Here is a 25,124-nt window from a genome sequence, read left to right as displayed (position 1 = left end):
CTACAACATACATACAGTACTTGTTCAGTTATTCCCATACACAAACACTTTTGAATTGCATGAAAATATATCGCATATGATTATAGGAATGATTTCCTTTGTAGGGGATAATGTTCCAATAATGCAGCCAAGAAGCTAGTCATTTCAGATTCCTTGTGGATTCAAAAACAGGCCATCAGCAAACTGCAGGATGTTTTATGGCAGCCTCTTCGCAGACTTGCATTTTTTTAAATGAGCCAGGAATATATATATTATCTGCCTGTCCTATAACAGTAGACCTTGTAAAATAAAGTCATAATTGTATACATGTTATATAACAGTATCTAGCCAGAGTATCTGATATGAACATGTGGTGTAATCCACAACCAATTACCTAAGCTAAATGGTGATGCAAAGTGCTTATTGGCGCAAAAAAAAAAGTATGTCCTATAAACTAATGTGTGCCCCATCTCTCAGCACTACTAGGGGCTATATAGTGTGTGTGATAGCACATGTTACCTTAGTTTTATTAAGACATCTTAGAAATTCCCTAATTTAAAGGGATGGATCCTGGTGACATATTAATAGAACTAGTATTTTCAGGAGAACTACCAGAACTAATAAAAAAAAGAATATATAAAGTACATAAATAACTCTGAGGGTAATGTCACACAGCATATGTGTAAGGTGGGAAAATACAAGGCTAATTAGAAGAGAAAACAGCCTCTGTTTTGGAGCTCAATTTCAACGTGTTTATGGTGTTTGCAAGGGGTTCCCAATGATAACAATTCTGGCAATATTCAGACTTGTCATAAGTACATAGCATAGATCCAAATCACCAATCTCACCACCAATGTTCACAACCTTAAGAAGCTTCAGTTATGTAGGTATATTTGTGGATATTACTATCAATAGTTCTCAGGATCCACACAAGTCCCTAAGTCAAGTCTAAACAAGGCCCATGATTTTATACTAGATTATAATTAATATATGTTACAACTAATCTTCTTATCAACTGCAATATTATCCTCAATGACAGTTATTATTGTTTACGCAGCTTTTAAGCACTGTAACTATTGCTTTCTGCTTATTTCCAACAATCATTCTATTTTAAACCATGAAAGGGAAATCTAATGTAATATGATCAATAATAACCTGCTGGTTCTGTGGTACATTTTTGGCTGATAATATAATGAGCTTGTAAACAATGGGGCGCTAAACAATTACAGCAATTATAAGCAAATGACATTTATACAATACATTTACGGTGGGTACGATCACAATGCAATAAATGAAAATTGATCTATAAATTTATTGTCTTAATAATACCAACATTATCATTATATTCTAGGGAATACTGTTGGTGCTCATCATGGCTTTGTGCACTCTTTATGCACGTCTATATAACATGGATTTCTACCGAACAAGAAACAGCAAAGGATTTTAGAAGGCCATAAAATAGACCTGCAGTAAGCCTTAGATTTTGTCTCATACACTCTAAGGCCCCATGCACACGAACATGCTTTTGCGGCCACAATTCCCCCGAAAATCCATGGGAGAATTGCAGCCCCATTCAGTTCTATGGGGCCATGCACACGACCGTAGTTTTTACGGCCCATGCATGGCCCGGGAGCCCGCACCGCAGAAAGAACGGACATGCCTTATTACGGCCGCCTTCTGCGGTCCGAGCTTATTGAAAATAATGACAGTCCGCAGCCGGCCGACCCGAAAATCACGGCCGTGCAAATGGCTACAGTCGTGAGCATGAGGCCTAATACTTGCTGCAATATAGCAGGCTATATTTCAATAATGTCCACTATGTGTCTTCGCAGATCATGAGAACAAAAATATGTAATGAAAATTGTCCCTTAATATTGGTTATTTTAGGGTTTGATCCATAATTATGCAGTGTTTCATCTACATAAACCACTGGCCTGGAAAGGGCATTCTTGGTACGAGATACATAATAAATCCGTGGCAGACAATGGGTCAAATAACATCCTGACAAATATACACATTTACTTGAACAGTGCAAAATATTCATATATTCAATTTAAATAAAATAGCTTCAGTGTCATTTTAATATTACTGTATTCTTTCCAGGGTTTAAGCGTGATAAATGAGCTCTCTAAAGTCTACTCTATCAGACATTGAATAGGCAGGATATGTTAACAGCAACGTCCACCGAACCTGGACAATCAAGTTCAAGCAAATTACATCACAAGAGAAAGTCAGACTCTACATAAATAAATACTTGAAATATTGACATTTTAAGAACTTATCTACATAAACACCATCTGTACTAAAACATATTTCCACTTTATTTACCTTGTAAACCGGAATCAACAAAAAAAGTAATAACTATATTCCAACTGACCGGGCAAGACATACTACAGTAGTAGAAATAACTAAAACTATTAGGTGTACACACTATATAAGTCATGACAACCATATATGCTGCTACCCTACTAAGCAAGTGGGGTAAACTTGCAAGGTAACCCAATTTGTTTAGTAGGAGCATTGTCAATGTACTCTTCACAGGACCACAGTTATAGTAGGCACTGTCATCTGACAGTTGCCCCATTCCCCACTTTTTGCACTGATCTTTAATAGGTGCAAGAATATGAAACAATACATAACTATCCATCTTGTCAACAGAGTAGGGAGGAAGGCTGCTAAAATACAACGGGGCAGATTAACTATTCAAAATGTGGCAGAAATCTGGCTAAAATGAAAACGGAATTCTGGCGAACATGCTGTCCGCCACATTTATTAACTGTTTTAGACAATTTTTGCGTCTCGCTCACCAGGGGAAATGATTTATTTGGAAAGGGGTGTGGTCTAGTGGAAAGTGGGCATGGTTAAAATACAACACAATGCACCAAAACCATATTTGGTGCATTTTCTGACTGTCTTGTCTAAGTTTACACTGTCTAAACTTTAGACAGTATTAGTAAATTTGCCCCTAAGCATTCTTGATCGCTGTCACAGAGAGAGGCAAATGACCAATGGAAAATTGTGCACTCAAAGCGACCCTCCGGTCCTGGGACAACATTTTAAATATGATGGTGTATATGAAGTAATAACATCTGATGCCCTCCAGTTTCCCCGCTAGGCCATGGATCTGCCGTTTTAGGGTTTCCTCTGTTCTGTCCCAAAATGGCTGTAACGCTTCTTAGACTACGAGTCTAAGACACTTCACTGTTCTCAGATTGGCCAGGGCTGCTCACGTGAGCAGTTCTGTCCAATCTGTTGACTGAACACTCGTTCGACTATCATCTATTCGTAGGCCAAGCGCACTGTACATGGTTTTCAATGGGCCTGGCAGCAGTTTATTTCTCAAAGAAACAAAGGTTCGGAAATTTAGCATGCCCAATCTCGACTAAATTGGTGGGTTCAGGCAACATTTATCTAATGTGTATGGCCAACTTAAACCTCTGGATGATAGATAAAGTGGCATAACTATAGGGGTTGAAACCAGGTCCCTAAGCCTGGGGGCCCACAGGGCCCCCATTGCCACACAGCGCGCTAATGATTAAAAAAAAATCTCGGTCCCGTGACACGGGCACTTCCTGGTTATGGGCAGGGCTCCTTAGACTTTACAGACACATGGTACAATCAGTGTACCATTTGACCGTGACATCACAGTAGGGGTGTTCCAGCGAGCGTGGAAGAGCCGGTGCGGAAGATCCTGGAAGACTCAAGGTGAGCTGCAGAGGGGGTCCATAATGTATTGTATTGTGCTGTCTGTGTTTGCGGTGGAGAGAGGAGAGGGGGGCCATTAAATTACACCCCACTCTCTATCGCAAACTGCACAATACAATACATTACAAACTGTGGGTCGTGTGAAGACCTCCAGGTGATCGTGAGTCACTCACCGAGGTCCCGATTCCATTCAATACTGGAGCAAGGAGCTAATGGCTCCTTCCTCCAGCATTCACTGTGCCCTGAGCTATGAATGTCTTGATGCAGACAAGTGCAATGTATTGTTGGCATCGCGCCAGTCTGCGCCAATTCACTCATAGTTGACCAAAGCAGGGGAAGGATCCTCCACCCGGTGTGGGAACGGGGATAGGTAAGTAATTTTATTATTTTTCTATCATAAACATATGGCTACATTATACTGTATGGGGGCTGATATTGTGGGGGTCATTATACTGTATGGGGGGCTGATATGGCCAGGGGGCATTATACTGTATGGGGAGCATATATGGGGGGGCATTATACTGTATGGGGAGCTGATATGGGAGTCATTGTACTGTATGGGGAGCAGATATGGGGGCATTATATTGTATGGGGAACTGATATGGGGGAGCATTATATTGTATGGGGAGCTGATAATGGGGGCATTATACTGTATAGGGAGCTCATATGGGAGGCATTATACTGTATGGGGAGTTTATATGTGAGCATTATACTGTATGGGGGCTGATATGGGGGGCATTATACTGTCTGGGGAGCTGATATGTGGGCATTATACTGTATGTGGGGGGGCTGATATGGCGGGGGCATTATACTGTAATGGGCGCTGATATGGAGGGCATTATACCATGGAGGATGATATGGGGAGCATTATACTGTGTAGGGGCAGCTATGGGGGGAATTATACTGTATGGGGCAGCTATGGGGGTGTTATACTGTATGGGGGTAACTATGGGGGCTTTATACTGTATGGGTGCAGCTATGGGGGGCATTATACTGTATTGGGGGCATTATACTGTGCGAGGGCCGCTATTGGGGCATTATACTGTGTGGGGGCAGCTATGGGGAGCATTATACTGTATGGGGCAGCTATGGAGAGGATTATACTGTATGGGGGCAGCTATGGGGAGAATTATACTGTATGGGGCAGCTATGGGGGGCATTATACTGTATAAGGGGCATTATACTGTGGGAGCTGATATGGGGAGCATTATACTATGTGGGGGCAGCTATGGGGGGCATTATACTGTATGGGGGCATTATACTGTGGGGGCTGATATGGGGAGAATACTGTATGGGGCAGCTATGGGGAGCATTATACTGTGTGGGACAACTATGGGGGCCATTATACTGTGTGTGGGGGCAATATATGGTGGAGGCAGCTATGGGAGGTATTATACTGTGGGAGCATCCATGGGGGCTGTTGGGCAAGGCGGCTAGGCATAGTCACATGCAGGAGTCTGGTGGTGTTGGGGAGGGGTAGGGGGTCCAAGCTGAATTCTTGCACCAGGGCCCATGAGCCTTTAGCTACGTAGATAGATAGATAGATAGATAGATAGATAGATAGATAGATAGATAGATAGATAGATAGATAGATAGATAGATAGATAGATAGATAGATAGATAGATAGATAGATAGACCAAAAATGTCAGCATTAATAAAGGACTACACAGAATTAGAAAAGGCTCTTCTGTAAAAAAAAAAAATAATCATTTGTGAAATTATATATGGAATACTGTTATAGTTTTTTGGGTGAAATTTCAATAAAAAGAACATTGAACAAAAAGACCTGATTTTAAGACATTTAGTGGCATGTGCAAATATGTAAAACAAGATATGTCTTTCATTTTTATGTATATTATTATAATTCAATTTATTACAAAATGAAAGAGAGAAGTATAAAACTAACCTGGACCCTTGCAATTTATAGTGTATACTATTACAATAATGCATAATTATAGGAAAAATTTGAAAGGATTAAAAACGAAGGAAACCATTCTATTAGCTAAGAGCTGTTGAAGAGATAAAGATTCATCACTAGGAGATGGAGTAAGCGCTAAAATAATTGTGTGAAAGTACTATTAGATCTGCTTTGTCCAAATTACTTGCAGATGTAATTTGTTTCATGAGTGCACAATGGTATATTATCTCATTGAGTTCTGACAGATTGATGACTGCTAAAATCTACTGGTTACAGTATTCCTGGCATATGAACACTAAATGCATCAGTTTTTTATCTAGAAAAAGTCCCACAATTGCGCTAAATCTCATTTTACGTACAAAAGTGCTATTTCAAGTTGCCTTCCGTTTTATAGTGTGCAAAATTACTTGTAATGTGTTTGATTCTTAATATGACCGTGTATATTTATTTCCCTGTGGTTATATAGCACCAACATAAGTGTTGTAAACAGATTGTAATCACTCACAACAGTCCCTGTCTCTAAGGCTGGGTTCACACGACCACATTAACGTCCGTAATGGACGGACGTATTTCGGCCGGAAGTCCCGGACCGAACTCAGTGCAGGGAGCCGGGCTCCTAGCATCATAGTTATGTACAATGCTAGGAGTCCCTGCCTCTCTGCAGGACAACTGTCCCGTACTGTAGTCATGTTTTCAGTACGGGCATAGGCACATACAGTGTAAGGGTAAAACTAGATAAATGTGAACAGAATTTCCAAACATACTTTTTTCATACACTCAGTATTTAAAATAAGAGAGAGAAAAAAATAATTAAAATAGGAAACTCCTGTATGTAAGATACTCCATACTCATAACAGTTAAAACTGCTCTGGAAGCCTACCACATATTGCAGAAACCCCCATATTTCCATGAACTGCAGCACTCTCTTACAGGCCAGGCACCCATAGCAATGTTTATCCTGAGGTTTAACTTCATGATTATAATGCTAGGACTATACTTCCCATAAAAAGATAACTCAGGAACATATACAGTGAAACACCTTTGAGCCGACCACTCAAAATCAAATAGAAAAATTGTCTCTAATGAGGGTGGTCCAAGACACAGAATGCAGGTTAAAGTGTGTAATGCAGTTAGCAAACATATAAAACACACAAATAAAGAACCCTCTAATTCATAGCCCTTAGAATGGCTCCTTTTCATTCTTAGTCCCCAGAATGGCTCCCTTCTCATTTATAGTCCTGGGCTTGGTTCCCCTCTCATTCCTAGTCCCCAGAATGGCTCCCTTCTTATTCTTAGTCTCCAGCTTGCCCCTCTCATTTCTGGTGATTAGCATGACTACCCTCTAATTCCGATTCCCCAGCATGGCTCGGCTTTAATTTTTAATTCCCAGTATGGCTCACCTCTCATTACTGGTCCTCAACATGGTTCCCCTCTCATTCCTAGTCCCCAGCATGGCTACCCTCTATTTCTAGGTCTCAGCATAGCTCCCTTTTCATTCCTGGTACCCAGCATGGCTCCCCTCTAAATCTTATTCACCAGTATGGTTCTACTCTTGGTCCCCAGCATGGCTCCCCTATTATTCCTGGTCCACATTAGGGCTACCTCTCTCATTCTTAGTTCTCACCATGGTTCCCCCTCTCACTCTTATACAGTACACCAGCATGGCTCCCCTCATTTTTAGACCCCAGTCAGGCTCTGCTCTACATATGACACCCTAGTGGCTATCTGTAGGCTCTCTTGCTTAGCAATCACATAGGCCGTTCAGTGCAGCATGATGTGTGCAGCACCCTTCCTTTGGCAGCCTCCATCCTCCTCCCTCCTTTATTATGATGCTCCATGGTCCTGGAAATACACCTCCTCTTGCTCTCTCTGCCCCAATGGTGTTGGAAGCTCCTCATCCCTCATGTGCCAACCGGATGATTTACAGCACATGTAAGTCCAATTTATGGTCTTTTTACTGAAAAATTTGCTAAAAAAGTGGCCTCTGAGTTAACTAGGTGGTGCAGCTTCCATGGACTTTAATGGTGGAGAAAATCTGTCACAGAAAAATTTGGTCTGTATGGGGGGGTCTTCTCAAAGGAGTGGTCTTCTGGGGAGGTTTCACTGTATTATCACATAATTTGTTTTCTTATTCTCTTTCGTATGTGACTGTTAATGTTTGGTACCATATTCAGGTACAGGTTTACATAATTATTATTATAGGTGCTTTTTGCATCGATATTAACATTAAATTGATTAACTATATATTTGCCATACCTGGAACAGCAAATCTCTAATAAGAGGAAGATGTATTCTATTAATTACCATTTCTCTAAATATGGACATTAAACTTCCAGTGCCAGCTCAGATTATTTTTAAATGGGTTTAATGCACTTTTTTCTACTCCAGTTACTTATTATAAGGCAGCTTGTATAGTTTACGTCGGGAGATAAATGGAAGAACAGATAGAAAAAAATCTGTCATTGGTAGCTTTCCAGGAGAAAACAGCCCCGTCATTTCAGCCGTAACGGCATGTGCAGGCGCTTGAACGCCACGTCCATTACGGACGTAACTGGATCTGGTTTTCCATGGAGTCCATGGAAAACGGCTCCATTTACGTCTGAAGAAGTGACATGACACTTCTTTGGCGCGGGCGTCTATTTACGCGCCGTCTTTTGACAGCGATGCGTACATATATGCCTCGTGTGAACAGACAAACGTCAGCCAATTGCTTTCAATGGGCAGAGGTTTGTCAACGTCCGTAATTTGGCCGTGTGAACATACCCTTATAGTCTTTAGCAGCTGTTCCAAGGCTTTGATCTTAGAAAATGTAATTTAAAGCCTCTTTTGCTTCTTATAATTTCCTCAAAATCTTCCTGTTAGGGCGGAGATTAACCCCTTAAGGACACGGCCAATTTTGGCCTTGAGGACAGAACAATTTTTTTATATTCCCCTCTTTGCATCCAGATGCTCATAACTTTTTTATTTTTTGTATGACATAGTTTTATGAGACTTTGTTTTTTGTGGGACGTGTTGTACTTTATGAACATACCATTTTTTGGTACAAATACATTATCATTTAATTTACACCACCGTTCAAAAGTTTGGGGTCACCCAGACAATTTTGTGTTTTCCATGAAAACTCCCACTTATATTTATCAAATGAGTGGCAAAATGGCTAGAAAATATAGTCAAGACATTGACAAGGTTAGAAATAATGATTTTTATTTGAAATAATAATTTTCTCCTTCAAACTTTGCTTTCGTTAAAGAATGCTCCATTTGCAGCAATTACAGCATTGCAGACCTTTGGCATTCTAGCTGCTAATTTGCTCAGGTAATCGGGAGAAATTTCACCCCATGCTTCCAGAAGCCCCTCCCACAAGTTGGATTGGCTTGATGGGCACTTCTTGCGTACCATACGGTCAAGCTGCTCCCACAACAGCTCTATGGGGTTGAGATCTGGTGACTGCGCTGACCACTCCATTACAGATAGAATACCAGTTGCCTGCTTCTTCCCTAAATAGTTCTTGCATAATTTGGAGGTTTGCTTTGGGTCATTGTCCTGTTGTAGGATGAAATTGGCTCCAATCAAGCGCTGTCCACAGGGTATGGCATGGCGTTGCAAAATGGAGTGGTAGCCTTCCTTATTCAAAATCCCTTTTACCTTGTACAAATCTCCCACTTTACCAGCACCAAAGCAACCCCAGACGATCACATTACCTCCACCATGCTTGACAGATGGTGTCAGGCACTATTCCAGCATCTTTTCAGTTGTTCTGCGTCTCACAAATGTTCTTTTGTGTGATCCAAACACCTCAAACTTCGATTCATCTGTCCATAACACTTTTTTCCAATCTTCCTCTGTCCAATGTCTGTGTGCTTTTGCCCATATTAATCTTTTCCTTTTATTAGCCAGTCTCAGATATGGCTTTTTCTTTGCCACTCTGCCCTGAATGCCAGCATCCCGGAGTCGCCTCTTCAGTGTAGACGTTGAGACTGGCGTTTTGCGGGTACTATTTAATGAAGCTGCCAGTTGAGGACCTGTGAGGCGTATATTTCTCAAACTAGAGACTCTAATGTACTTGTCTTGTTGCTCAGTTGTGCAGCGGGGCCTCCCACTTCTCTTTCTACTCTGGTTAGAGCCTGTTTGTGCTGTCCTCTGAAGGGAGTAGTACACACCGTTGTAGGAAATCTTCCGTTTCTTAGCAATTTCTCGCATGGAATAGCCTTCATTTCTAAGAACAAGAACAGACTGTCGAGTTTCACATGAAAGCTCTCTTTTTCTAGCCATTTGGAGAGTTTCATCGAACCCACAAATGTAATGCTCCAGATTCTCAACTAGCTCAAAGGAAGGTCAGTTTTATAGCTCCTCTAAACAGAAAAACTGTTTACAGCGGTGCTAACATAATTGCACAAGGGTTTTCAAGTGTTTTCTAATCATCCATTAGCCTTCTAACACAGTTAGCAAACACAATGTACCATTAGAACACTGGAGTGATGGTTGCTGGAAATGGGCCTCTATACACCTATGTAGATATTGCATTAAAAACCAGACGTTTGCAGCTAGAATAGTCATTTAGCTCATTATCAATGTATAGAGTGTATTTCTGATTAATTTAATGTTATCTTCATTGAAAAAAACTGTGCTTTTCTTTAAAAAATAAGGACATTTCTAAGTGACCCTAAACTTTTGAACGGTAGTGTATATAAATTTTTATTCTGGCAAAAATGCAGAAAAAAAAGCAGTTCCGCAGCAGTTTTAATATTTTTTTTTTTACACCATACACCGATCATCATAAATAATGTTATACATTTGTTGTACAGGTTGTTACGGTCGTGGCGATACCAAACATGTCTATATTATTTCATGTTTTGGGACTTATATTTTAAAAAGTTTATTTATTATAAAAAATTTGTATTTCTGTGTATTTTTTTTAACTTTTTATTTATTTATTTATCATTGTTTTTTTCTTTACATTCATTTAACTTTTTTTTTTAATCCCATAAAGGGATTTTTCATTTTGATATTTATTTTTTAACTGTAATATACTGGCATAGATCTATATGCCAGTACATTAGCCTGTGTACTGATTGTACACAGGCAGTTGTTAGGGCATACCACAGTATGCCCTAACAACAGGAAATATGTTCAGACAGCCCTGGGCTTTGATCGCGTCAGTTATTTTCTGTGATGCGATCAAAGTGCAGTCCCCCCTCCTTGAACGCCGCGATCAGCTTTTATCGCGGCATTCAAGGGGTTAATGGGGAGAGAGGATGTTTCTCGTCTCTCCGCTGTTAGAGCGGGGCCATGACTGTGTATTACAGCCGTTGCCCCGCTCTCGACCAGGCACAGAGACGGCTGTCACACAGGACGAGAATGCTCGTCCTAATGTGCGAAGTACCCGCCGCTCAGGACGACAACCAGTTAAAGATGGTCCAGGCACCATATTATTAGTTGACACCTGCCGTCATCTCATTTGTGTAGCAAGCATTTGACTATTAATTGAATGCTTTTCTATTGATAATGATGGCTTTTCAACTCACTGCTAGCCCTCATTTATTAACATTTGAAACTAGGTATATTGAGGTCAATTCTTGTCAGCCATATTTCTCCAACTGTCACTAAAGGCCCATTTACTGGGTCCAATGATTAGTTGAACAAGTGCTCGTACAAATACTCGCCCTCAAATATTACCCTGTGTAAACAGGGCAATCATCAGCAGATGAAGTAGCAGATGCTACAGGAGCATATAATTGCAGTAGTGTCATCCACACTACTACAGATAAAGCCATCTTTATCTTGGCTTTTAACACATTAATGGCTCATGCACATGAGTGTTGTGCCACTTGGGCCGTTTTTGACCCGATAGTCTTCACGGACCAATTCACTTTAGTGGGTGAATCGGGTCCGTGAAAAATGGTCTGAGTCTCCTATCCGAGGAAAGATAGAACATGTCCTACCTATCTTTCCTCGCATTAGTGACGGGTCTCGGACGGCCCATACGGCCGTGTGCATCAGGCGTAAATACAGTGCCAAGAAATTTTAACTTGACTTTTTTAATGGCTTTTCAATGGCTTTTGTTGTGTGATATCATGCTGCAGCAAGTTATCAGTCAAGATAAACTTGGCTACAAACTTATGTCTGTTGTGATAGATCGATAGACAGACAGACAGACAGACAGACAGACAGATAGATATAATTTATTTATTAATTACATGTCAGGAAACTACTATTATTTGTTATTATTAGTTATTTGTCACACATTGTATTCTGTAAAAACAAAACAAAAAACAATACAGGCAAAGGAAAGTTGTATGGAGAAGACAAATATTTTAGTAGATAATTCTAACTATGTGTGTGATATTTCCAAAAGATGAGAAATGGTATAGCAATACGATACTACACATTTCATGAAGAATAATTTGGTGCCATAACAAATCGTATCGTTGTTTAAATATTCCGAGATTTCAGGATGACAAACCTTATAGATCCTTTCTTGAACTTGTTTACCATTTACTTCATGCCAATTAAGATGATTAGCCTCTCGCTTATCAATATAATATCCACTGATATTGGATCCTCCAGTGAATTTGGGTAACTTCCAGCCTAAGGTCATGGATTGGCCATCACAACTCAGAAGGGTAATTCCATATGGATGTGAAGGAGTTGCTGAAAAAAAAAGGTAACATTTTTACTGAGCTACATCTGTTCTTTAAATAGCTTTAGATAGGCAGCTCTACATAGAACAGTCTTTCATTCTGCTGCTCTAAAAAAAAAAAGAGTCCTTACATCTGTATAAATGTAATTAAAGTTTAACAGTAAAACAAAATAATTAAAAATAGCATGTTACTTAATCGTTATAAAATGATAATACCACTTTGACTTATTGTAATAATTGTAGAAAAAAACCAGCAATTCCGGCAAGTATGTGTTGACCTGCTGTGGAAGAATTTGGTAAATGACGCTTCAGGTAATGCATTGCTCTTACAAATGGGTGTAACACTGTATATCCTTTCATGACAAATATGAAAATGCTTCTCTTTAAGGGAGACTGTACTCGGCTCCATTCTAACCTATATAAATGGACGACTCTTTAAAGTGAAATACATTTCGCAGAATCCTGTAAATAAAGCAAAAGGTCCCTAGCGCAGCTATCACGCAGAAGTGGTCACAATTTCATAGACAAGTTCAATATTAAAAGCGATGAGCGCAGCCTGGTACTCAGTGTGCCATGCAAAGATGAAAGTCATATAACACAAACTATTACCATGTATGTGGCAAACCAATTAATCAGTTAGTTAACCCCTTAGTGACCAAGCTTGTTTGGACCTTAATGACTAAGCCAAATTTGTCAAATCTGGTATGTGTGACTTTATCAGAGAATAACTCTGTGAAAGTTTTGAATATCCAAGTAATTCTGACATTGTTTTTTCGTCACATGTTGTACTTTATTTTAGTGGTAAAAGTAGACTGATACGATTTGCGGAAATAACTTAAAAAATAGAAAAATTGAAGAAATTTTGTAAAAATTATCATTTTTCCCTATTTTTAACTGCAATATGTCACATATGTACACACATACTGTACAATTTTTTTTATTAAATATATATTTCCATCTCTTTACTCTATTTTGGCAGCACTTTTGAAAAAAAAATTAATTTTTGAGCAATTTAGAGGACTTACAAGTTAAGTAATAATTTTATAAATTTTGTAGTACATTTTGTTTTCCTGCACCAAGCCAGGTTTTCATAGGCTCATAGGTGTCAGAATGGTGGAAACCCCCACAAGTGACCCCATTTTGAAAACTAGACCCCTTAAGGTATTTATTAAGGGGTGTTGTAAGTATTTTGACCCCACAGTTTTTTTGTAAGAATTCATGCAAAGCAGGCATAAAAAAATATAATTTAACTTTTTTCATAAAAGTATCACTTTGAAGACCGATTTCTTTGTAAAGCGACCATGAGAATGAAGAAACACACCCAAAAATCTATCACCCTGTTTCTCCTGTTTTCAAAAATGCCCCCATTATGACCCTAATGCGTTGCCTGGACACACGACAGGGCCCGAAAGGGAGGGAGCACCCGGAGGCTTTCAGGACTCATATTTTGCTTGAAAATGTTTTAGGCCCTACTGTACATTTGGAGAGGTTTTGAACTACCAGAACGATAGAAACTCCCCATAAACGACGCCATTTAGAAAACTAGACCCCTTAAGGTATTTATCTAGGGGTGTAGTGAGTATTTTGACCCCACAGTTTTTTGCTAAATTTAATGCATAGCAGGTGAAAAAAAATAAAAAATCACTTTTTTCATAAAAGTATCACTTTGAAGACCGATTTCTGTGTAAAGCGACCATAAGAATGAAGAAACACATGCCAAAATCTATCACCCTGTTTCTCCTGTTTTCAAAAATGCCCCCATTGTGACTCTAATGCATTGCCTGGACACACAGCAGGGCTTGAAAGGAAGGGAGCACCCAGAGGCTTTCAGGACTCATATTTTGCTTGAAAATGTTTTAGGCCCCACTGTATATTTGGAGAGGTTTTGAACTACCAGAACGATAGAAACTCCCCATAAACGACCCCATTTAGAAAACTAGACCCCTTAAGGTATTTATCTAGGGGTGTAGTGAGTATTTTGACCCCACAGTTTTTTGCTAAATTTAATGCATAGCAGGTAAAAAAAAAAAAAAAATCACTTTTTTAATAAAAGTATCACTTTGAAGACCGATTTCTGTGTAAAGCGACTATAAGAATGAAGAAACACACGCCAAAATCTATCACCCTGTTTCTCCTGTTTTCAAAAATGCCCCCATTGTGACCCTAATGTGTTGCCTGGACACACAGCAGGGCCCGAAAGAAAGGGAGCACCCGGAGGCTTTCAGGACTCCTATTTTGCTTGAAAATGTTTTAGGCCCCACTGTACATTTGGAGAGGTTTTGAACTACCAGAACGATAGAAACTCCCCATAAACGACCCCATTTAGAAAACTAGACCCCTTAAGGTATTTATCTAGGGGTGTAGTGAGTATTTTGACCCCACAGTTTTTTGCTAAATTTAATGCATAGCTGGTGAAATAAAATAAAAAAATCACTTTTTATATAAAAGTATCACTTTGAAGACCGATTTCTTTGTAAAGCGAACATGAAAATGAAGAAACACACCCCAAAATCTATCACCCCGTTTCTCCTGTTTTCAAAAATACTCTCATTGTTGCCATAATCTGCTTATTAGACGTGTGGCTGGGCCAAAAAGAAAGGGAGCACCCTTTGGCTTTCAGGGCATAATTGAATAAATTCTAGGCCCCATATCATGCATTTAGAGGCATTGAGCTGCCTGAACAAAAAAAAACCACGCAGAAATGACCCAATTTTAAAAACTAAACCCCTAAAGGTATTCATCTAGTGGTGTAGTGGGCATGCGGACCAAAAATTTTTTAAAGGAGGAAATAATGGGTATAATTTCAGACACTATGGGTATATAATGTTTTCTTCAAGCTTTTATTACGTTTCCACATGAAATAGAGGAGACGTGGTAGAAGGTTATTTTGTTAGAAATATGCCACATTAATAAATTTGTGCGGCACAGAATAGAAGTGAAGCCGTGTATTCATAATGGATACATGTTGCTATAGACGTATTTGCCTGTACTTATGACTATGTCTTGCTGAAGAAGCAGTTGGTGCCATTATGATGTCATTGTGGACAGAATTCTGTCCTAATATAAAATCAGTCAGAGAGGAAAAAATAAACTGTACTGGAGTGACGGGCAATATCTTCAAACAAATGGAGGAAAATGTATCCAACTATGTTGCAAACTCGAGTCTGTTCACTAGATAGAAGAACACCTGCAGGGCTGTCATGACAAGGATTTTTTTTTTCAGTGACTGGTTGTACAACGTCTCTTTAGCTCCATCAATCCTTATGGGGGACGAATGTGCCAAGTGACGCGGTACACCATAACAGACCCCTGCCCGGCAAGGTAGGAACCGCTATGTGCACAAAACAACCAATCACCTACAGAATATATAAAAGGACAGTGTCCAAAACCATCTATAGGAACAGTAAAGGATCACTAATCCCCAAAATGATGTCAGTATTTCCAGAAGAACCGTAACAAAGCCCATGGTGTATTGATAAGGAACAGCTCAATTATTAGAGATCCTCCAAATAAAAAAAAAAGATCATGCCCGTATCACGGTACAGAATTAGGAATGTAACAGCTGTATGTGGCAGGACATAGTCATAAGAACAGTCAAAATAAAAAAATTGTGGATGTGGGATTTTGTACTGGACAATTAATTCCAGCACTTGATCACCCACAAATAAATTAAAAAAAATCATAAGGGGTAAAATTAGTTTCACGGTCTGAAAAAAATGTGCTCTACAACCTCTCCCACAAGAAATAATCCCTACTTGGAAAGCCCACGAACTAAAAAGAAAATATAAAGAAATTGACTCCCTAAAAAGGCCCCCAACCCATTTTTTTTTTTGTGTTAAATTCTAGTAATTTGCAACCGTGTGAAAGGTTTCGAAACAGGGGTAGTTACAAAGGGCTGGTTTTGATGGACACATGGGGCAATAAAAGCGGGTATCCCTCCTCCTGCCATGCCTGCTACATACCCGACACCTTTTTTGGGGATATTTTTGGGTGTCAGTGGAGGGAATAGGGTGTAAAAAGTGGCGCTCTGAAAGCCTGCGCACATCCTCAGATTCGCAGGATTGTGCCGGTATAGTGGACTCAAAAAGGAGATGCTCAATGACCTTCTCCTGAAATTGAAGGAAAGTGAGCGTTCCTTGGGCTTTTTTGAAAATAACAAAACTGTTATAGGTAGCAACCTGGATGAGGTAGATTGCTACCTTTTTGTACCAGGCCTTATTTTTGCGCTTCACCAGGTAAGGCTGAAGCACCTGGTCGGAAAGATCTACACCCCCCATAAATTTGTTGTAGTCTGTTACACAGACAGGTTTCTGCTTTGCAGTGGTAGCCCCCCTCTCCGTAATTGCCACAGTGGTGTCCGTGTGTACGGTGGACAGCATGTAGACATCCTTCTTGTCGGCCCACTTCACTGCAAGCAATTCCTGACTTGCAAGGGCCATGGATGTTCCCTTTCCCAAACGCCTGGACACCAACTGTTGTGGGAGTCCCACTCTGTTCTTCCGTACTGTCCCACAGGCCCCTGTATTTTCAGCATGGAGGGCTTTATAAAGGGCAACGCTGGTATAAAAATTGTCTGTATAGACGTGGTACCCCTTGTGCAGAAATGGCTCCATTAGGTTCCACACAATTTTGCCAGAGGTGCCAATAGTTTCTGGGCAGCCTGGGGTATAAATTTGGCAGTCCCTGCCTTCATAGATTTTGAAACCGCAGGTGTAACCCGTTGTGCTCTCGCAAACTTTGTACAATTTCACCCCATATCTGGCTCGTTTGGAAGGGATGAATTGACGAAAGGAAAGACGCCCTTTGAAGCTCATGAGCGATTCATCTACTGACAAATTTTTGTCAGGGGTGTACAACTTTAAAAATAAATCATTTAGAAGGGTGATTAATGGCCTTAATTTATTAAGCCGATCATAAGCTGGGTCACTTCTTGGGGGGACTTGGGAATTATCAGTAAAATGCATGAATCGCATTAGGGCCTCATAGCGGTTTCTGGACATCACTGCTGCAAATACAGGGGTAGCGTGGACAGCACTACAAGTCCAGTAGGACCGGACAGAGGGTTTTTTAACCAAACCCATATTGAGGGTAATGCCTAAAAATTTTTTTATTTCTGGGACACTTGTGGGGCTCCACATTCTGGAGTACATAGACACAGGCTTTTGTAGAACAAACTGCCTAGCATACAGATTAGTCTGCTGGACTATCAAGTCTAGGACCGTATCACATATAAATAAATTAAAAAAATTATAGGGGGTAACATTTTGGACGTCGACACTAATTCCTGGGGTCGCTTCAAATTGGGGTACTTGGGGGGAAAATCATAGTGCAGGATCCCACATCACGGGAGGGACTGCAACACTCGGCCCTGCACTTGACACCTCTACAGCGACTGACGTATCCACCACCATAGGACTATGGGGTTCAGCGGTGGAATTAGAATCGTCACTGTCACTGTCTGGAACAAATTCTGAAGCGGTGTCTGTTTCGCTTTCAGAAGTGTCGGAACATAACAAGGCGTAGGCTTGCTCCGCGCTGTACATACGCTGAGACATATTTATAGATGTGTATATATATATATATATATGCCCTATAAGTCCTAACCCTAAAGTAAACCTAAAATCCTAAAAACGACACAAATTATTTTTTTATTTTTTTATATATATATTTTTTTTATATATTTTTTTTTTTTATATAACAGACGTAAAATTAATTCTAAACGGCCCTAAACACGAACGCTAAACTAGCCCTAACCCTAAAGTAACGCTAAACTAACGCTAAACTAGCACTAACGCTAAACTAGAACTAACGGTAAACTAGCACTAACACTAAACTAGCGCTGACGCTAATCTAGCGCTGACGCTAATATAGATTTGATATATTATATATATATATATATATGTGTGTATAAGAACTATGATTTTTTATCACTTTCTTTCTTCACAGCACAGGACTTAGACTGATTTCTCTCTCCTCTCAGAACAACTACAATGGGAGGAGAGAGAAACACAGCCCATGTCCTGGCTGTGTTTTGAAAATAACTGTCAGAGATCACCTGATCAGGGACCAGTCACAACGGTCCCTGATTGTTGCTGTGCCAGATGACGACACAGGTAAGTTATGCAAAGCGCACTCGGGCGCCATTTTGGGGGGGGGGGGAATCGGACCGTGGGGGGGGGATCGGACCGGGGGGGGGAATCGGACATGAAGGGGAATCGGACGGGGGGGGATCGGACGTGAGAGGGGGGGGCGCACTATTTACCCGTTCTCTCTCCTCTCTAAGGAGTTATTCCATGAGAGGAGAGAGAAATGGCGATTATCCGCCGGTTTAGCGTGAACGCCGTGAAATAGCGATTCACGGCGATCACGTGACCAGAGACCACTCGTTATGGTCTCTGGTCGTTGCCCCGAACTCTCAGCTACCTCCGGTAGCTGAGAGAACGGAGCCCCGATCTTTAATTTCGGCGCTACTTTTCTTTAGGCTAATGCGATAACGTTAAAAGGCATCGCATTAGCCTAAAGCCCATTAGTGAGGAACGTAAAAAGGCGTACTGTTGGTCACTAAGGGGTTAAACTTCTATTAAGTAAATATATTTAGAGCGGCTACTGAACATTAGCTTGGATGGGCTACACACAGGTGAGAGAGGGGCTACTGACACCAGCTTGCCGGGCTGCATACAGTAGAGAGAGGGGGGCTACTGCAAATAAGAGAGATAGGGGCTACTGAACACCAGCTTTCAGTGTTCAGCCCCGACAAACATAGAATGAAACACCACTCTTTACTCCTGGTGATCAGTGCCGCCAACCTCAAAATGAAGCGCCACTCTCTCTCCCAGTATTCAGTGCTAACAAATATACAATGGCGCTAGACACCAGAAGCTGGTATAATGCCAGAAATCCATGCCCTACGTGCCAGCTGTGGCACAAGTGCCATAGGTTGCCGACCCCTGAATTGGAGGATCCAATCCTTTCACAAGAGACTGCTGATTTTTTAAGATCTTTCACAGTTTTTTATAGAAATATTGGGAACACATTGTATTTTAAAAATCATGCTTGCTACAGGAGATGGCACCACATCGGAAATCCCCTTGTTTTCAAGATCTCTATATTAGAGAAAAGTAAAAATAGAGGCCTAAAAAAGTGAAATATTGCAGCACACCACAGGACGAATGTTTATTATACTCACAAAGCATTCAAGTAAAAAGACATATCAAATAGTAACCAGAAAGTGGAATGACAAGTTCAACATGTAGCCCAACTCGAGTTTTGCCTTTACGGCTTCTTCCGCAATTGGAAAGCCAAGTACAACACGTGGCCTAAATCGAGTTTCACCATTGCAGCTTCTTCCGCAAATTGGATTACCTAGAAGCCGTAAGGGCGAAACTTCGAGTTAGGCCGAGTGTCGGACTTGGCGTTCCAATTGCGGAAGAAGAGGTAAGAGCAAAACTCACGCTGGGCCATGTGTTGAACTTGGCGTTCCACTTGCAGTTATCCGCATGTATTACATTCAAATTTTGCTTCAGATTTTGCTGCGGATTCACCGCGTATATTACCCCCTTGTACATTAAAAAAGGTGAAATCCAGAGTGAAGATCTAAAACAGATTTGAAAATCCACAGCATGTTCTGATTTCCACGTAGAAAACGTTCAGCAGCATGTGGATGAGATTTGTTAAATATCATCCACTTGCTTGCAGCAGACTTCTGCTGTGGATTTTCTGTCCTGCTAATCCGGATGGAAAATCTGCAAAACATCTGCTATGTATGTGGGTACCCTTAGGGTTCACATGAAGCAGAAATGCTGGAGATATTTTGTGCAGAATTGTGGGCAGAAAATCTGCATTATATTACAGTAGCAGCAAAGTGAATGAGATTTTAACAAACCTCATCCCTATGCTGCAGAAAATATCTATGTGGATTTCAGTGCAGATTTTAAAATTCGCAGAGTGTCAATTTCTCCAGCAGATTTTCTACTAGGACTTCACTTATTTCTATGAGAGGAATGAGATCCACAGGTTTCAGCTGATTTTTCCGCTATGTTTGGCTATCGATTTTAATATTGAAACTAACGGCTCTGATGATCAAGTAAAAATGTAGATCGGTCTGGTTTTTCTAAAATCTTGTGCTATTAAACCAATCCTTGCATTTTGTCATTAGAAACATTACCCTCTTTTTTACTATTACCTTTTTTATTATTTATTATAAATTAACTGATAAGTATTTTCGAAAATGATATTATCCTGTGAACATAAATATTTGCTTTAAGTGTATATAAGTAACATAACTGTGTTGTTGATAGCATTTATTTGTCTATTGGAAATACAATCAAAGTGATTTTGTGGTGATTTGTGATAAAAAATAAATAAAACTCAGTGATAGTGAACTGTGCATGTGAACACACTATAAGAAAAGACCAACCACCTACCATGAGGTACACCTCCTCCTAAAACAATGAAAATAAAGTTGACGTTAAAAACACACAGTATTGTGTAAAGTTATAATGTTTCATCAACCATCTGTGTCACAGGACAACGAAGCCGGCGAGAGACATAAAATCGTTCATCCAAATAGACTCCTACATTCTCATAACTGTGTGGCGCTGCCAAACGGCATGTTATTTATATGTTGGAGTGGAAATAAGCAGATGCCAGACACCTGGTGCCACTTATCTTTTGGAAAACAATAGGATGCATGGCTTGAAAACCAACCGACCTGACGAGAGACTCTTGGGGAAGCTTGTGAATGTTGGTGTAATATAAAGTCAAGCTTACTATATGATATGATACCCTGGTGATTTACTAAGCAAAGTGTGCCAGGATACAGTCACATTGCTCCATATTAATGGATTTCATGGCAGGTATCAAATTTATTATGTGTTTTTGACACTTTTCAGACCTATCTGGATAGTTTTGGAAAGTGAAATTTTTACTGACTCCTAAACGCATCCTACCAGAGTATTGGAAAATAAACAATGATTAATCGCCAAGAGCCCTTAGCTGTTTAGGAAGATTATATCATATCTCTATTATACACTGTAGTGTCAATAATGGAGTTCAACAATGAATAAAGTACATTTCTTAGTAATATATTGCCAATAAACTGATGCATTATTACACAACAATATATAATAAATCAGGACTCAAAGCAGAGGTTTACTTTGAACTTTCCCAAAATATGTTATGGAACTACTGTACTTTAATAGGATTTCTTTCAAATAATGTTATTATTGCCGCCAAGAGTGCCAGGGTGCCATTGAGGGGTGGGGGGGGCACTATTTATGGATTCAAAGGGGTATTCCCAATATGTGCCATAGATGTCCGATAGATGTGTGTCTCTGCTCTGGGACCCACACCAATATCAAGAATGGGGTTTACCCTCTACACTAGTCCCTGCTGGAATCTGGGGGCAGCAATTGCCTCACCAGGCAAGACGGGGGTCTGGTGACCACCGTGCGTGTGGTTTCCAGAGCTGAGACCCACATCTATTAGACATTTATGATATATCATGTGGATATGCCATAAATATCTAAGCTGGGAATAACCCTTTAAGAAAGAAAAGAAAATGGTGTTTTGCCTTTATCGTTTTGCCTTTATCGTTTTCCCTTTATAAATAAACACACTAGGGAATGGTGGAGCAGGTTCAACAGGGGACAATAAAATAACTGATTGTCCATCTCACAAATATTATGCTGAATTCAGGGATTGAAGAAGGGGCACAATTTGAAACCCCTGCCTTGTGTACCATAAGAGCCTGTCCCTCCCCTGGTAATTCCTGCAATGTCTAGGGTTAAGCTACCTTCACATGTACCAAATTGTGCGACTTTTGATGCAAAGTTTCTCTGATTTGACACTGCGGTTCGGCTAAAATGAAAAAATCTGTAGACTGGCCTTACCAATCTTCTATGCTCCCATGATAATGCTAGCCTGGTCCCCTATAGGTCTCTGTATCCTGGCCTCCGGGGATGACATGTACAGATGTAGCCATCTTTATCTTGACTTTTAATGCATTAAATACACAGTGGCAAAATCCTTTATCTTGCCTTTTTCAAAGACTTTTCAGTGGCTTTTGTTGTGTGATATCACGCTGCAGCAAGTTATCAGAGTCAAGATAAGGCTGGCTACATCCGTAGTGTAGATTGGCTGCAGCAGTCACGTGTCTGAACAACATGTCATCACTGGAGACCTACCACTTTTCTGAGCTACAACACATAAGACGCTGTCATAAGAGAGGGAAACCACTCGCAACACAGTAACTGCTCCATATTCATCAACATGAAGAGCACCATGTTGATGGATACAGAGCACACTGCTTAGAAAATGAAAACGTGTTCACCATTTTTACTATATATACGCCATTTTATATATATTTTTCAGAAGGGGTTTTATGTACATTTTTAATTTGCAGTGAATTAGAACATTCTTGATCCAGGGGTTAAAAACCTGTACAGGCCGAATTCTTTTCACAGTTGAGGGTTTTCTACAATTATATCAAGTCAGGGCAGACTTCTGAGCTAAATATATCAGCAGTACAAAAGTTTTTTCTGTTCTGATAATTTGCTACAATGTCTGAGAACAGGGGATATATTCACATAAGATGTATCAGGTTAAGGGCACATTCAGACGTGGCGGAATTGCTGTTGAATTCCGCTGCGGACAGTCCGCAGTGGAATTTTTCACCAGCTGTTTTTTACATTTGTTTCTATACATTTTTAGGAAACTTAGTTCAGACGTTGCGGAAAATAACTGGGTGCGGAATTTCACTGCGGATTTCAGCATTTGCATTGCAAAGGTTGAAATCTGCAGCAAGTCTGCTATGATATCCACAATGTCTGAATTACTTGCCAAATATGAAAATGTTGCTGCAAATTCGCAAAGAATCGGCAGCAATATTTTCAGCGGAAAAAATCTGCCACGTCTGAACATGGCCTAAAGCTTATATATGATCGCCTAGACTGAATACAATTGTAACAAACTCTCAGCTGTGAGAAGTATTATATTCAATCCATATACATTTATTAATACCCACTAGCTTTCTGATGTGGAGGCTCCTTTATATATATATATATATATATATATATATATATATATATATATATATATATATATATATATATATATATGTATATATATATATACTGTGTGTATATATATATATATATATATATATATATATACATATATATTCTTTTTTTTTTCTTTTCTAAGAAACATGAAAAACTTACAAAGCCCTATAAAAAATAACTAAATCTCAGATATAACATATCATTTTGAACATTTCATTTTTGGGATTCCAAAACCTATATTTGATCAGTGCCAAAATGCCTTGTGATTTAGAAACTTCTATAAAAATGACCGTAAAACCCCTGAAAGGACAGAAATACATCTATTACTGGATACTTACTTAAAGCAGCTTTAACGGTTATGGGTTCAGATTCTTGCGAATTTTCACTGACACCGACAGCATTAACAGCCTTCACACGGAAAATATACTGTTCTCCAGTTGTTAAAGCATGAACTACGAATCTGAGGAAAGGAATTTGGTAATATTATCGCAAGCTCATTGAATTGCTCATCTCTTCTTTGTGCAACTGCTTCATTATAGTCTGAGAGTTTGTCAAATATTTTATTAGATTAAAAAGTACAGTTTAAATGCAGCTAATTTCTCCAATAACTTCACAAATTCATGTCAGGATCATGAGAAGGAGCTTATTTTACGCTTTTATTCAGGAACTAAAATCTTAAACAATCAAAGTAAAATGTAAGCATATAGTCAGAGGCATAGCTAGAAGCTCTGGGTCTGCAGGAGCTAAAGCCAGTTACTGCCGTATACTGTGTAATGAGACCATGTTGTATAGCAGTGATAGTCACTAGAAAGTAAGGTATTCATTTGTGTAATGGTATAGCTCTGTATACGGTGACTACATTATTGAGCAGTTGGGTGTGTTTACATGAGATTCGTTTCGCTGTAGTTTTTACTGCATTTTTTCTTTTTTCAAACGACACGAAAATATTTTCCTGTAATTTTTTATGAAAAAAATGAACAATTCCAGCAAGAATGCATTAAAAATGTCCCTCGTGAACATACTGTACCCTTAGCATTACATGTCATATGCTTGTGCTGCTGTCTAAGGTTATGTTCACATTTTTACCTACAAAATGATTAGCTCGGAGCTATTATGTTTCCATTTTCAATCTTTAAAGAAGAAACAATCTCATGATCACTCAGCCCTTCACTTTCCCCCACCTCTTTTTTGTAGGAGTTGATTCAAGCTCTTATTGGGTGTCTAGAGATACTTCCCCTGCCCCCTCAACTTCTTATTGAGACTATATTTAAATGCTCATTGTTCTTTGTATTCTGACTCTTGATATTTTGGATGGTTGTATGAACCAACACCCCCACCTCCAGGTTTTTTTTCTGATTGTATAAGTTCAATTAAAAAAAAACTAAAAAAAAATGTGAAAGAATAAGGCTGGGTTCACACACCCTATTTACAGACGTAATTTGGGCGTTTTAACCTCGAATAACGTTTGAAAATATGGCTCCAAAGCGCCGGCAAACATCTACCAATTCATTTGAATGGGTTTTACGATGTTCTGTGCCGACGGTAATTTTTTTTACGCACCGCTGTCAAAAGACGGCGCGAAAAAAAGACGCCCGCGTCAAAGAAGTGCCTGTCACATCTTGGAACATAATTGGAGCCGTTTTCCATTGACTCCATAGAAAAACAGCTCGAATTACGTCCATAATGGACACTGCGAAAAACGCCTGCACATGCCATTACGTCTGAAATTCGGGAGCTGTTTTCTCCTGAAAACAGCTCCGTAGTTTCAGCCGTAACGGACGTGCACGTGTGAACATACCCTAAAACAGAACCATTGCTGAT

At 39.8% G+C, this 25,124-nt stretch overlaps 1 protein-coding gene across 1 annotated transcript in view; it reads right to left on the bottom strand.

Annotated features, from left to right (window-relative positions):
- MYOM2 (myomesin 2) overlaps positions 1 to 25,124 on the bottom strand; it is a 140,198-nt gene that overhangs the window by 58,806 nt on the left and 56,268 nt on the right. The window contains exons 16-17 of the mRNA XM_075861936.1: positions 23,642 to 23,763; positions 12,067 to 12,254 (exon numbers count right to left, since the gene is read on the bottom strand). Of these exons, the coding sequence (XP_075718051.1) occupies positions 12,067 to 12,254; positions 23,642 to 23,763 (310 nt within the window). The remainder of the gene's footprint in view (positions 1 to 12,066; positions 12,255 to 23,641; positions 23,764 to 25,124) is intronic.

This window comes from Rhinoderma darwinii, chromosome 4 (genome assembly GCF_050947455.1).
Source record: "Rhinoderma darwinii isolate aRhiDar2 chromosome 4, aRhiDar2.hap1, whole genome shotgun sequence".
NCBI lineage: Eukaryota > Metazoa > Chordata > Amphibia > Anura > Rhinodermatidae > Rhinoderma > Rhinoderma darwinii.
Note: the sequence above shows the minus strand (reverse complement) of the source record. Positions and strands in the feature narration are given on the sequence as shown.